Source organism: Microcaecilia unicolor, chromosome 8, assembly GCF_901765095.1.
Source record: "Microcaecilia unicolor chromosome 8, aMicUni1.1, whole genome shotgun sequence".
Lineage (NCBI taxonomy): Eukaryota > Metazoa > Chordata > Amphibia > Gymnophiona > Siphonopidae > Microcaecilia > Microcaecilia unicolor.
The window spans coordinates 69720097-69736142 of NC_044038.1; the positions used below are offsets into that span (position 1 = coordinate 69720097).

A 16046-nucleotide genomic window follows, 5' to 3' on the forward strand; every position below is an offset into this window, starting at 1 on the left:
GTATCCTGCTGAAGGCAGTAGTGAGATGTGAATGTGTGGACTGATGACCACGTTGCAGCCTTGCAAATCTCTTCAATGGAGGCTGACTTTAAGTGAGCCACTGACGTAGCCATGGCTCCAACATTGTGAGCCGTGACATGGCCCTCCAGAGTCAACCCAGCTTGGGCATAAGTGAAGGAAATGCAATCTGCTAGCCAATTTGAGACTGTGCGTTTTCCCGATGGTGTTGGGATCGAAAGAAACAAACAACTGGGCGGACTGTCTGAAGGGCTTCGTCCGCTCCATGTAAAAGGCCAATGCTCTCTTGCAGTCCAAGGTGTGCAAACTGCTTTCTACAGGGTGGGCATGAGGTCGGGGAAAAATTGTTGGCAAGACAATTGACTGGTTCAGATGGAACTCCGACACCACCTTCGGTAGGAACTGAGGGCGTGTGCGGAGAACTACTCTATTGTGATGAAACTTAGTATAAGGTGCATCTACCACTAGAGCCTGAAGCTCACTGACCCTACGAGCTGAAGTAACAGCCACCAAGAAAATGACCTTCCAGGTCAAGTACTTCAGATAGAAGGAATTCAGTGGCTCAAAAGGAGCTTTCATCAGCTGGGTGAGAACAACGTTGAGATCCCATGACACTGGCAGAGGTTTGACAAGGGGCTTTGACAAAAGCAAACCTCTCATAAAGCGAACTACCAAAGGCTGTCCAGAGATAGTCTTACCCTCTACACGGCAGTGATAAGCACTAATTGCACTGAGGTGAACCCTAACGGAGCTGGTCTTGAGACCAGACTCTGACTAGTGTAGAAGGTATTCAAGCAGGGTCTGTGTAGGACAAGAGCGAAGATCTAGGATCTTGCTGTCACACCAGACGGCAAACCTCCTCCATTTAAAAGAGTAACACCTCTTCGTGGAATCTTTACTGGAAGCAAGCAAGATTCGGGAGACACCCTCAGAGAGACCCATGGAGGCGAAGTCTACGCTCTCAACATCCAGGCCTTGAGAGCCAGAGACTGGAGGTTGGGATGTAGAAGCGACCACTCGTTCTGGGAGATGAGGTTTGGAAAACACTCAAATCTCCACGGTTCTTCGGAGGACAACTCCAGAAAAGGAAAGGGAAATGGGACTTGATATACCGCCTTTCTGAGGTTTTTGCAACTACATTCAAAGCGGTTTACATATATTCAAGTACTTATTTTGTACCAGGGGCAATGGAGGGTTAAGTGACTTGCCCAGAGTCACAAGGAGCTGCAGTGGGAATCAAACTCAGTTCCCCAGGATCAAAGTCCACTGCACCAACCACTAGGCTACTCCTCCACTCCAGAGAAGAGGGAATCAAATTTGACGTGGCCAGAAGGGAGCAATCAGAATCATGGTTCTGTGGCCTTGCTTGAGTTTCAGCAAAGTCTTCCCTACTAGAGGTATGGGAGGATACGCATACAGAATGTCTGTTCCCCAATGAAGGAGAAAGACATCTGACGCTAGTCTGTCGTGGACGTGAAGCCTGGAACAGAACTGAGGGACCTTGTGATTGAACTGAGTGGCAAAAAGATCCACCGAGGGGGTGCCCCAAGCTCGGAAGATCTTGCGGGCTATGCCCATGTTCAGTGACCACTCGTGAAGTTGCATTACCCTGCTCAGTCTGTCTGCCAGACTGTTGTTTACACCTGCCAGATAAGTAGCTTGAAGAAACATGCCATGATGCCGTGCCCAAAAACACATCTGAACAGCTTCCTGACACAGAGGGCAAGATTCGGTGCTCCCCTGCTTGTTGGTGTAAAACCTGACTGTCCGTTTGAATCAAGATGATTTGGCTGGACAGCCGATCTTTGAAAGCCTTTAGAGCGTTCCAGATTGCTCGCAATTCCAGAAGATTGATAAGACCTTTTTCCTGAAAGGCCAGGCTCCTTGAGTGTGAAGCCCATCTACATGAGCTCCCCACTCCAGGAGGGATGCATCCATCGTCAGCACTTTCTGAGGCTGATGAATTTGGAATGGCCGTCCCATTATCAAACTGAATCAGAGCGTCCACCACTGAAGAGAATTCCAAAAGTCGGTGGACAGTTGGATCACATCCTCTAGATCCCCCGCAGCTTGACACCACTTGGAAGCTAGGGTCCACTGAGCTGATCTCACGTGTAGTTGTGCCATGGGAGTTACATGAACTGTGAAGGCCATGTACCCCAAAAGTCTCAATATCTGCCGAGACGCTTGAACTATGGACACCAGGGACAGGAGACTGTCTGCCCTTGTCTTGGGGAGATAAGCTCGAGCTGTCTTTGTGTCCAGCAGAGCTCCAATAAATTCCAATTTTTGGACTGGGGTGAGGTGGGACTTGGAGTAATTTACTATGAACCCCAGTAGCTCCAGCACCTGAATAGTCATTCGCATGGACTCCCGAGCACCTGCCTCTGAGGTGCTCTTTACCAGCCAATCGTCAAGATAAGGGAACACATGCACTCCCAGTCTGCGTAGAGAAGCTGCGAATACCGCAAAGCACTTTGTGAAAACCCTGGGCACAGACGCTAGACCGAAAGGCAGTACACGGTACTGAAAGTGCTGTGTTCCTAGCTGAAATCGATGATACCTCCTGTGAGCTGGAAGTATCAACATGTGTGTGTAAGCATCATTTAAGTCCAGAGAGCATAGCCAATCATTTTTCTGAATCATAGGAAGAAGGGTGCCTAGGGAAACCATCCTGAACTTTTCTTGTACTAGGATTTTGTTCAGGGCCCTTAGGTCTAGAATGGGACACATCCCCCCTGTTTTCTTTTGCACAAGGAAGTACCTGGAATAAAATCCCAGCCCTTCTTCCCCTGGTTGAACGGGTTCAACCGCACTGGCTTTTAGAAGGGCGGAGAGTTTCTCTGCAAGTACCTGTTTGTGCTGGGAACTGTAAGAATGAGCTCCCGGTGGGCAATTTGGAGGTTTGAATTACAGATTGAGGGTGTATCCTAACCGAACTATTTGAAGAACCCACCGATCGGAGGTTATGAGAAGCCACCTTTGGTGAAAAAATATTAACCTCCCTCCAACTGGCAAGTCGTCCGGCACGGACACTTTTACTGTGGCTATGCGCAACTGGAGCCAGTCAAAAGCCCGTCCCTTGCTTTTGCTGGGGAGCAGCTGGGGCCTTAGGCGCACACTGTTGATGAGAACGAGCGCGCTGGGATTGAGCCTGGGCAGGCTGCCAAGAAGCCGGAGTGTACCTACGCCTAGCATAGGAATAGGGAGCACTCCTCTTCCCTCCAAAATATCTCCTAGTTGAGGAGGTTGTAGCAGAAGACGCCCGGCAGGAGAGAGAATCCATACATCACTGTGCTTCTTGATCTGGTCAACAAGATCCTCTACTTTCTCACCAAAAAGTTTATCCCCCCGGCAAGGAACATCCGCCATTCGCTGCTGGACCGAATGATCCAGGTCAGAGACATGCAGTCATGAGAGTCTGCACATCACTATACCTTGGGCAACGATTCTGGATGCTACATCGAAAGTGTCGAATGTGCCCCTGTCCAGGAATTTTCAACACGCTTTCTGCTGCCTGACCACCTGGCGAAAGGGTTCGGCCTGCTCTGGAGGGAGAGCATCAACCAAGCTGGACAGTTGTCTCACCGAGTTCTGCAAGTGAATGCTCGTGAAGAGCTGGTATGACTGAATCCTGGCAGCGAGCATAGCAGCCTGATACGTCTTTCTCCCAAAAGAGTCCAAGGTCCTAGCTTCTCTGCCTGGGGGCGCCGAGGCATAGTCCCTAGTGCTTTTGGCTCTCTTGAGGGCGGAGTCCACCACCGCAGAATTGTGGGGTAACTGAGACCTCATCAATCCAGGTTCACCATGGATCCAATACTGGGATTCAGCTTTCTTCGAGATCACGGGGCCAGACAGAGGGAATGACCAGTTCCGCATAAGGACTTCCTTCAGTACTTTATGCAGAGGAGCCGTTACAGCCTCTTTAGGTGGAGAAGAATAGTCCAGGACTTTGAGCATCTCAGCCCTGGACATCCTCAACCTCCATAGGGAAGGAAATAGCCGAAGCCATTTCCCGGACAAAGCAGGTAAAGGCCAGACTATCCGGTGGACAAAGTCTCCTTTCTGGTGGAGGGGAAGGTTCAGAGGGAATCCCGTAGGAATCAGAAGAAAAGTACCTGGGATCTTCCTCTGACTCCCACAAACGCTCCTCTTAAGTATTGGATAAGACCTCTCTCAGGGCACTCCGAGACTGAGCCTGCCTCGACGCTGAGGAACAACGTCCTTGATGGGGATGTCGAGATGCCGATGCCCGCCTGGACTGTGGCGAAGCTTCCTCCACTGACGACGAAGGGGAGTCGACCTGGGTGGCAGCCAACACCAATGCAAGGCCGGGGACCTCATCACAGGAGAAGGGCCAGACACAGTGCAGCAGACGGTACAGAAGGCGCAAGCACCCCCGACACTGAAGCAGACTGGCGCAGCAATCCTTTCAGAAGCAGGGTCCAGATGCGCTCATCAAGAGCCGCCATCGGAGAAGGCTGCGGGGTCGGTGGAACAGCCGGTGGCAGAATCTGCCGAGGCTTGGGAGCATGTACCGAGCTGCCAGGAGACCGATGCATCGGCACCTCCTGTATAGATGGGGGTCCTCTTGGCGCTGACGCTTCTCGGGTGCCGATTCTCTCGACACCCCAGAGCTCCTGGCACCGTGTATCGAAGAACGATGACGGTGCTTCTTCGCCTTCGCGCGACGCTCGTCATCAAGACTCCTCGATACCGATGAGGACATGGAATCCTCACGTCTCCTCGGGGCCGGGTCCGACATAAGAGGAAAACTAGAGGCAGGTGGAGAGACCCACTCGACGCCTCACTGCTCCCAGCACGGGTTGGTCTCTCGGCAGCCATTACCTCTGCTCCCGATGTCAATGCTTCCCTCAACGCCGACGTCGATGACGCTGCCGACGTCAGTACCGATGTCGAAGGACCGGACCGAGACTCAAAACGCTGTTCACGTCGAACTTCTCGAGACGCTTGAGTCCGTTTCTTCATACAAAGACACAGACTACAAGCGGCTGGGCTATGGTCGGGCCCAAGGCACTGGATACACCAGGCGTGGGTATTGGTACCTGAGATGGTCCGGTTGCACCGAGTACAACGTTTGAAGCCGCTGGGTGTCCTCGATGACATGGAAGGAAAAACGGCTTCGGCAAAATCGAAAGACGCGATTGTGCCTACCAAAAGAAAAAGGAATAACCCGACCGCGCTGCCTAAAGCCAGCCGCATCAAAAAACAAAGGAAACTTCAAAAAGGGACTAAAAACTAAGAAACTACAGGAGTTGTTTTTTTTTTTAAGAAAAAAATGACAAAAAAAATAGAATAAAATAGGCTATAAGTCGTCAGACTCTTTCCTGGGCCGTACGACGAGAACAGGGAAAAACCTGTCACCTCGTCGCGGAAAAGAAAGAACTGAAGGGGCACGCTCGCACGACGGACAGAAAGTCATCCGCGCATGCGCGCCAGAAGACTCTGGCAAAACTTTAGTGTTTTTTGCTTGCAAAATTTGTCGCCATCCTGGGCCAACGCAGACGTCGAACCCACATGTGAGAACAAGCAGCCTGCTTGTCCTCGGAGAATATGCGTTTATGCACATTGTTCTAGGCACTCCATTATAGATTTACTGTCCACCTCTCTATGTTCACATTCACTCCACTGGCGTAGCCAGACCCAATATTTGGCCCTTCCACACCATGCCCCCCCCCTCCCCCCCACCCCTGAGATACAAAAAAAAACTGTAGGGTTTTTTTTTCACCTACCTCATTAACATCCCTCCTCCTCTGTGGCATCTCAGCATCTGCATCCCCAGCGCCTGCAGTGATCCATTATTGCTGCCTGCGCTGCCCCATGGCGTCTCGGCATCTGCCCGCCCGTCGCTGAACCTCATCCCTACCCAGTGTACCTTACAGGCGTCCCCGGCGCCTGCAGTGATCCATTATTTCTGCCTGTGCCGACCCCACAGGCTTCCACTGGCCAGATCCAGCGAGACAGGAAGCAGGAAATGACATCAGCAAAGGCGGCACCCGGCCAATGGAAGCCTGCGGCGCCGGCAGCAATAATGGATCGCTGCAAGTGCTAGGGACGCCTGTAAGGTACACCGGAGAGGGACGGGGTTCAGCAACGGGCAGGCAAATGTCAGGGTGCCACGGAGGAGGAGAGATGTTGATGTGGGGTTCCTCCACTAAGCCCACCCCGTAGCTACGCCACTGATTCACTCGTTATTTAAGATGATGTATACTGCCTTATTAATATTCTTTCAAGAAGACAAGTAAGAAATTGTAATAAATGTTTGAAAAAGTAAATAACTGTTCTCCAGTAACTTGTTTCAACATAGTGCACACTGTACACAACTTTAGGCCACAAATACACTCACCTTGCTTGTGGGCTGGACCCCATTCTGTAAGGGTACCGGGAATGGAGAGGTGACCAGAGGCAGGTGCCCAGCAGCACTGGCTCGCACCGTGACATGTGTTCCTGCCACAGGAAGCAGCATCTTGCCCTGCACCTGGCTGCTGGCTGACAGGAGTCCTGGTGGCTGCAGCACCTGTCCAGACAAGAGCTGGGTGGAGCTGCCCAGAGAGGGGGTCTCAACAGGTGATGCTGACTGGGCTGAAGAGAGAAAACATCTGTGAACATCCAACACATACTTGGCAGAGCCAGGAATAAATCAGAGATGTCAGGGATCATATGTGGTCAAGCTCCAGTACTGGACCTGTGGAGGTTCTTATATCTTTGATTGCTTAGAAGAAGCACCATCTATCCTGACTCCTCCTGGCCCTTCCCTATTTTACATCCCTAAAATCACAAAGGCCCCTCCAGTCACCCAACCACCCCACCAATTCACAAACTCTTCTTGGTCTTTGCACTTTACAGTCAGCATCAGTTTACTATTGATGGCCCTACCAGCATACATATGCCTCCTATCACTCTTCTTCCAATCCCACCCCCTCTCCCAGCACAGAGACTTCTCGAGCCCTCAGCCTTCTGCCATTTCATGTCAGCTGGCCCTTCAGCACCTATTCCCTCACATGTATCATCGCTCCAACCTGCAACCCCTGTACACGTAGGTACCTCCTATCCAAACTGCTCCAGGTTAAGCTTTTATTTAAGGAAAGCAGTAAACAAGCATAAACCTACCGTATTTATTTTAAAAATGCATACCCTGCTTGACACTAAGCAGCTTATAATAAAAAGAACATACATAAATTAACAACAAATACATATCCACATATATGTCAAAAGAGTCTGAAGACAGAACTTCCCAGTCTGCTAATCACAATCATTCAAATATTGTTTCCAATCATCACTTCCCCTCCCCTTCACTTCAGGGCTGGAAAACCCTGTAACTTTAGTCTAAAATCAAAATCTATTTTCCCTTAATAATTGTCCACCTCAGCAGCTCCACTGGTCCTCCCTGTGGTAACCAGCATTGCTCTCCTCTACCCTCCACCCCCCCCCCCCACCCCGGCAATGACCAGATCTCTCTTCTTACCTCTTCTCCCATCTGACACTGACACCGGGATTATGGCACTGGGCTGCTGTGGGGCCTTGAGCATCTGTGCATGCTCAAGGCCCCGCAGCAGTCCAGCACTATAACCCTGTCAGTCAGCTAGGAAAAGAGGTAAGAAGGGAGATAAGAACATAAAAATATAAGAATAACCATACTGAGTCACACCAATGGTCCATCTAGCCCAGCATCCTGCTTTACAAACAGTGGCCAAGCCAGGTCACAAGAACCTGGCAGAAACCCAATTAGCAGCAGCATTCCATGCTATCAATCCCGGGGCAAGCCTGATCATTACAAGAGGGGAAGATGGAGGGTGGAGGAGAGAAATGCCCCCATTAATAGCCCACCCTAGACTCTAGAAAAAAAAAACCATGTTTTAAGAATTGTCCGGGTAATTATTAGAACCATATTTGGTAATTAAACAATGTAGACTTGGTAACAGTCCAGAAACCCTCCACAAGCTACTGACCTACCTTTGGTGACACTTGAGACAACAGTGAGGCTGGGGCTGCCGGCAGGAGTTGGCTGTATAATGGGGATGGCCTGAGGTGCTGCTGCAGCGATGACCTTCCCGTTTGTAGGAGGAAGAGTGAAGTGGATGCTGGCAGTCGCAGAGGCTCCAGGTACCTTGCTTCCGGCCACTTGCAAATGCTGAGGAAGGGTAGGCAAAATATACTGCACCTGAGTAATGCCACCAGGCTTAGTGGGAGAGGTGGAGAGAAGCTGCTGTGGCTGCAGAATGCTGAGGGGCACTGGCCCATTTTGGCTTCCTGTTGCATTCTGAGTAATGAACTGCAATGGGGGCTGCTGGGCAAGGGTCCCAGAAGGTAGGACAGCGACAGGAGACTGAATGGTGCCAGACACAGGAACGCCTCCCCCACAAGATGTTGGCTGCCCATAACTCGAAGCTCCCACCAGCAGATTTGTCACCACATTCCCAGGGGCTACCTGGGGCTTCAAGTGAGGGGAGGCAGCAGTGGCAGCTTGAGGTCCCAGGGCCTGCAGGTGCTTCTTGTCTGTTCCTGGAGCATACACCACCCCAATTCCCACAGGAGGTAGGGGAGAGCCAGAGATCCGTCCAACTGGCATGGCTCCAGAGGTCCCTGGGCTGCCAGCCATAGACATGTCAATTCTGCTGGAACCCCCAGGTATCCGGCCTAGCATTGCAAACTGCTGCTGTACCTCCAGTGGTCCAAGGAGGCCAGATTCCCCACCGCTTTGGGAGCGTGGCACTGTAGAGGCAGGGAAGGGTTTACTGGCAATTGGGATGGGTGTGCTGCTAACAGATTTCACCACATTGGTCACCATGGTTGATGCTGTTTTCAGTGCAGCCACTTCTCCCAAGGATCCTGGACTCTGACTAGTAACCAGTACGCTTCCTACCGAGGGAGCCTGCGTGCAACTGCTGGTAGTGCCATCTGCAGTCACCAGCTGCCGGTGAGGAGCACCACTCGAGGGAGACAGGTAAACGCCACTGCTAGTTCCATGGATGCTAGGTGGAACCAGTGCCTGCGGCACACTGGAAGCAATAACAGATTGTCCACTGAAATGCAATGTGGTGCTTCCACCCCCACTGTCCTCCAGCTTGGTAGGTACTACTGGCCTCTGTCCTGAGCTCTCAGGTCTCTTCCTCTTGTACGCCATGCTAGGATCTGCTACAGTAAAGCGCACGTTGGAGTTTTTAGGGGTGAGGTTCTGTAATCGGAGAGGCTGACGTGAGTCACCGGGCTTGAAACTACTTGGAGTCAGCTGGAAAGTGCTGCAGGATCTGCCAGATGCTTGTTGTGGTTGCTCCGTGCTCTGGATCAGCAGACTGCTCTGTGCCATAGCTACCTCCAAAGGCCTGCTACTCTCTGCTCTCAGCGGCAGGGGCTTGTCAGGCATCGCTTCCCCAGGCGTGCGGCAGAGGGCGTAGCTCCCAGAGTGAGATGAGGATCGGTGGGCAGGAGGGAACAGCTTCTGGTTGTGGGTCTGTGCAAGGGGGAAAAAAAGCCTATTTATGCCATTTCCTGCTGCTACCTCAAATTAAACACTGCAGCCATGGTAATTGAATTTTTTAATTTTAGAGATCAAATTAATGAAGCAGCATTAGTTACTATCCGAACTGTGCATCCAATTTAAAATTTTGGTGGTTTTTAATGCTATGCATACATTGGGACCCAAAAACCTTGTTGATCGATTTTTATATTTATGTGTCATGCCACTGCTTAAGATCACAGGAAGCTTTGCTTCATATTCTCCCAATACCTGTAGTAGAATGAGTAGGGGCCAAGGACAGTTGTGCCTCCCCACAAATAAATTGCCCCTGGTATTTTGGAAACTTCCTACCTAGGGGGATATGTCTTTAGCCAGAATACTTGAGGTTCATGCATGATGTTAAGACACAATTGTTTAAGAAGGCTTTTGATTGCTGTTGATGTTTGTTATTGTAATTTTACTTAGTATTTGACAATATTATCAGTCAAAACACAATCCGTAACAGAACTTGATGTTCATTTTTATGGATTTCAATATACGACTGGCTTAGGATTTTATTGCTTTACAAAGGTCAAAATGTTATGCTATCAGCATCATAATTCTGGTGCAGGATCTTTAATCATGATTTAAGTTGCTCTTAACTGATTTTTATTGCTTACTATGTTATTCAAAATATTATACAGTGAAAATGTTATGTGTGGAGTTTTGTGAAAAGATTTAATGCTATTGCAACAACAGATTACTATTTATTACACTGCATACTGATTATGCAGTACACTACTTTAGAAAATAACAATTTATAAACTGAAATACTACTTAACAATAAGATTCCTATCCTACTAAGCAAATACCATCATATGATATTGTGTTAGACCGTTTGCAGATTTCTTGAACCAAACTCAGAATTACCGAATTATATTGTGTAAGAACTTCCAATACGTCACAGGATGTTAAATATTTTGGAATAAGTCTAGATTATTCTAGGTTACACTACATTGTACCAGTTTCTGCCATCACAGGACTCTTCCCACCTCCTTACCTTGCTCCCTAGATCATCCCCAGACATGCCATCGCTATCGCTGTCTGTCACCCGTTCCTTGCACTTCAGGTCAATGTCCCCAGTGCTGAAACTGTCATCTACCGGCAGCAAAAAAAGAGAGAAGGAAAGTGTATTACCATGCAGGTGAACTTCAGCAATGGAAGCATACGACCCTCTTCTTTATTAACGCCCTTAGGACAGAATTGTCATTTGTTAAGTTCAAAGATGGCCTGAAAACTTACTTTTCATCCAAACATTTTCACTGTCATGAGAAACTTGATGCTTCCAGGAACTGGCTGTGAGGACAAGATTATGCATCTTTGCCCAGTTATTTGCACTCTAAATTGTTATTCATCTCATTCCTTCACCTGTATATGAGATCCAACTATGATTTTTCATTTTGTCTCTTTTCTTTAGACTGTAAGTTTTGCCTTTTATGCTGTAAACCGCTTTGCTATGAGATTTTAGAAAAGCAATAAAATCAAGCTACTAAAAATCAGGGATTGGCAACCACAGTCCTCAAGGGCCACAATCCAGTCAGGTTTTCAAGATTTCCCCAATGAATATGCATGAGGTTGACATGCATGCACTGCTTCCATTGTATACAAATAGATCTCATGCATATTCATTGTATAAATCTTGATTACCCAACTGGGTTGTGGCCCTCAAGGTGGTTGCCCATCCCTATACTAAATAAACCAGGGGTGTCCAACCTCAGCGTTTGTCCAGTTGGGTTCTCAGGATTTCCACAATGAATAGGCACGAGATAATAATACATGACACTTGTATCCCACACATACCATCACAGTTCAGTGTGGTTCACAAATGAGTAAACTAGACCAACTCCAAGATTATTACAGATCACTTGGGTAAAAAATAGTTAATACAGAACTAATTCAAACACGAATATTTTCTAAATAAAAAGGTTTTCAAAAGCTTTGAAAAACTATGTAATTGGATTGCAGTCTAATTTAATTAGGTTGTTCGTTCACTCTGAATGAGCTGTGTCGGCATTGCCGCATGGCTTAGTAAATGGGGGAGGGGGTAAGTTTGACATACACGCAGATGCTGCACCTTCTACAATTAAAAAAATAAAAAACCGGAGCTTAAAGGCAACACATGCCTTTATTTGGCAGCCAGTGGAGCTGGCAACAGCAACGGTGTAACTATCATACTTGGACACATTAAATATCAGTCGTGCAGTTGTATTTAGCAGGGTTTGAAATTTCTTTGCGACCATATACTTACAGTCCACATAAATAATATTACAATAATCAATGTGCAAAAGCACCATTGATTGCACAATCAATCAACACCTCTGGCCTAAAATTGGATCTTATAGGCCGTAGTTTTCATAAGACTCTAAACATCTTAACAGCAACTATCTGCCTTTGCCCTTCAAACAAAAATAAAGATATTTATCAAAAATTACTCCCAAACTTTTGAGAGAATTTTCCAATGGGAAACCGATATTAGTGATACTTACATTTTTCTCACTCCCCATATTAAACTTATTACCAAACCCTATAAACTTTGTTTTTTCCTTATTCATTTAGGGCCCTGTTTACTAAGGTGCGTTAGCATTTTTAACGTGCCTACAATTAGCACATGTTAACCATGTATGGCCTTCAAAAGGAATGAAAACTGTTATATCATCTGCAAGACTTTAAAACCCAAGCCAGCCAACTTCTTGACTAAAGGTGCCATAATTAAATTAAAAAGAATAAGGGATAGAGGTGAGCCCTGAGGGACTTCACAACTAGGGCTCCATTCAGTAGAGAAAGACCCCCTCATCCTTACTTTATAACTTCTGCTGGTCAAAAAGACCCTAAACCACTGAAGAACAGAACCATCCACCCCATAACAATACAGGAAGGGCCATCAAATCAAATGCACTTGAGAAATCTTATTGCATTAGAAAAGCCTTCCTGTCCGTACTGATTATCTGCCTTAACTCAGATAATAAAGTAGCCAAAACTATCTCCGTACTATAGCCTTTCCTAAAGCCAGATTGAGATTCGTGTAGAATATCATGATAAAATAGGTAGTTTGTCAATTGCTGTCCAACCACTACTACTACTACTACTACTACTACTATTTATCATTTCTATAGCGCTGTACACCAAACACAAAAAGACAGTCCCTGCTCAAACAGTTTACAATCTAGATAAGACAGGTAAACAGACAGAACAATTAAGGGTAAGGTAATAATATGTGCCCTTCCATTATCTTCACTAAAAGTGGTTTTGCAGCCACTGGTCTGTAATTTGACACTATACTGGATTGTAAAGAGGAATTTTTAGGGATGGGGGTAAGTATGATTGATCCCTTTTCCCTCAGAAATTTGCCTTTATCAAGCATCTTCATTAATCCTCAATACAAAAACAACACAGGCTGAGGGGAGGCTATGTTCATCAAACTTGCAGGGCATACATCGGATAAGCAGTAAGATTTGGAATATTTACACAAACATTGCTGGACTAAGGTATCTGTAAGACCGAAAAAAAAAAAACTGGTCCAAACTATCTAAGTATAAAATTTTTGGTTATTTCAAGATTCTGCATATAATCTAATGGAATAAATACCTGAGGAGGAATCTCACCTCTAGCTTTTTCAATTTTAGTTCTAAAAAATATCACAAGCTCATCTGCTGAGGGTACCTCCTCTGTTGCTTCCTGTACATCTTTTGTACTAGTCAAAAGTATTCACTAATGAATTCATTTTCTTAGCACTGACGTGTTCTGTCCCAACATAATTGGAAAAATAGTCTAACTTACTTTGCTGTACACTCCTTGCACCACAATCTCTCTAACCTCTTGAATGTTCTCTTCAAATCCAATATTTCTCATTAAACCAAATAGAGTTTTGGTTTGCATATAATGGATGCACTAGTGTGTATATGGAAAATTACAGGAAAAACCATGTTCACTTATTTTCTTTTTTTTTCTTTTAGTTCTTTTTAATTCAAAATAAGGATGAAAAGACCCCATAAAGACCACTATCAATGACACTGAGGCTGAAGTTAGAATATAGCCACTCAACATTGTGCTCGTTCAAAATGTAATCATAGGTTAAAAACCTCCAAATAGTTTGATAATATTTGATATTTCAGTTTGATGGTAATTAAAGATTGGAATGGGGTTTTTTTTTTTACACTATGAAACCATTTGGAGGTTTTTGACCTATGATTACATTTTGACAGAGCACAATGTTGAGTGGCTATATTCTAACTTGAGCCTCAGTATCATTGATTGCGGTCTTTATGAGGTCTTTTCATCCTTATTTTTAAATAAAAGGAACCAAAAAAAAAGAAAAAAAGAAAGTAAGTGAATGTGGTTTTTCCCATAATTTTCCATATATACACCAGTGCATAATTTAGATACTTTCTAATTACTATTGGTGTCATACATCCTTTTTTTTTTTTTTTTTTTTTTTTGCATACAATGGATGCAGTCCATGAAGATCTCATGCATATTCATTGGGGAAATCCTGAAAACCTGACTGGGTTGTGGACCTCAAGGCACGAGGTTGGACACACCAGAAATAAACTAACTGAAAAAGGGAATTACCACTACTAGACAGAGGGGAGCAGAGAAAGAAAAAACAAGGTGGCCTTTACCTCTCTCCACACCAATGAGTACTCCAACCCCCGATCTTCATAATGACAGAACACAACAGGGTCTCGAAACTGTGCACATATGAAAGTCCTCTGTTTTTCCACCAATCACTTCAACTAAACCTCCAATATAATGCTTGCAAACTCACTAAAACCAAACAGCTTTTTTTGCTTTCTGAGGCAGCAGGATTAGAGACACAAGCAAACAGAGGAGAAACAGCATCTGAGAGACAGAAAATCAAAGGGAAATACAGCAGAAAGGAATGGGAGAAAGAAGGGGAAGTCAATAACCTATAATGGAATTTTCAAATTTACTCCCTCTGTCGGGTTGTTTCGATTTGCATTTGTCTTGTTTAAAAAAAAAAGATGAAATTGTCATCATGTATTTGAACATGATATATTTTAAAATAACGTATTAATAAAAAGATTGTAACTTTAAAAAAAAAAACAGAAATGTGAGGGAAAGCTGCAAGAGGAACAATGTGATTTAAAGGGATTCTAAGGCAAGGGGTGAGAGACAAGCCGTATTGAAATGTACTTATTAACCACATCCCCAGCTGAACCAAATGTCCAATACAGCATACAGTGATTCAAATAAAATCATACTTAAAAAGACATAAGCAACACATATAAAAAAGAGAAATCAGGCCTGCTATCATTCAACCAATGCAGAGATCAGACGTGGAGGAGGGCTGCTTCAATAATACTGGCCAGAATTTGGTGCAACTGAAGCATAAGCAGGCACTGTTTACTGAGGAATTCTTGGTTGCTCAACCACTAGTCCAGTCTTGAACATTAGAGTGAAACTTAAGCTTACCTGTTAATTTCCTTTCCTTCAATTGTGTCAGATCAATATAGACATACGGCTTTATGTCATCCTACCAGCAGATGGAGACAGAGGACGACTACATTTTTTTTAGTGACATCATCATTGGTATAAATGCTGGCAGAGTTGAACACCTTGATATTATGTTAGCATCCGAACAAACCAATAAATCACTAATTTTTTTAAACAATAGGCCAGGAGAAAGCCTGATCCCGCTCCCTTCCCTCTGCTATAGCAGGGTTCACACAGAGGGTTAGTCACTAATAGTTAATGCATGCCAATGCTAATGATGGAGTGGGCTAATGGTTAGTGCAGTGGGCTGAGAATCTGGGGAACCGAGTTCAAATCCCACTGCAGCTCCTTGTGACCCTGGGCAAGTCACTTAATCCTCCATTGACCTGGATACAACACTTAGATTGTGAGACTACTAGGGACAGAAAGAGTATTTGTGTATAATATATGTAAACCGTTTTGGCTGTACTCACAGAAAGGTTGTATATCAAATCCAAGACCCTTTTTACCCTTTAATATGTGTTATTTATCAAAATGCCCGTTTTATGCAACAATGGCCCCTATGATAAACAATGAACATTAAACAGCATTTCAGTGAAAGAGAAAACTATAACCTCAAGTTCAGAGAGCTAAAACCAACTGATAGCTGTCTACTGCAACTTTCATCAGCCACTGGTAGCACTGTACTGTTTCATAAGCAGCTGCCTTTCCAGATGGATTTCAAACTCAACTGGCAAAATTCAGGGGACAGAAATTACATATAAGCTTAAAGTTCACAGTCCTTATAATTGTGCCAGATAGAGAGAAAGTATCTCCAAATGGGTAAGTTTTGTGCATACTATCCAGGTGTGCCTGCAAACAGTGACGATCCTAGGTCAGCTGCCACCCAGGGCGGATCGCCAATGCGAACCCCCCCCCCCCCCCCCCCGGGGTGCATTCTTAGCTGCTGGGAGCAGCCGCGTGGCTCTCGGCTCCGCTGGCTCCCTGCTCCCTCAGCCCCAGAACAGGAAGTAACCTGTTCTGGGGCAGAGGGAGCAGGGAACCAGTGGAGCCAACA

The 16046-nt window shown here is 45.9% G+C and overlaps 1 protein-coding gene across 1 annotated transcript in view; it reads right to left on the reverse strand.

Annotated features, from left to right (window-relative positions):
- Positions 1-16046, reverse strand: part of CIC (capicua transcriptional repressor) — a 326490-nt gene that overhangs the window by 72937 nt on the left and 237507 nt on the right. Inside the window, exons 10-12 of the mRNA XM_030212241.1 lie at positions 10536-10633; positions 7993-9490; positions 6386-6621 (exon numbers count right to left, since the gene is read on the reverse strand). Coding sequence (XP_030068101.1) covers positions 6386-6621; positions 7993-9490; positions 10536-10633 — 1832 coding nt within the window. The remainder of the gene's footprint in view (positions 1-6385; positions 6622-7992; positions 9491-10535; positions 10634-16046) is intronic.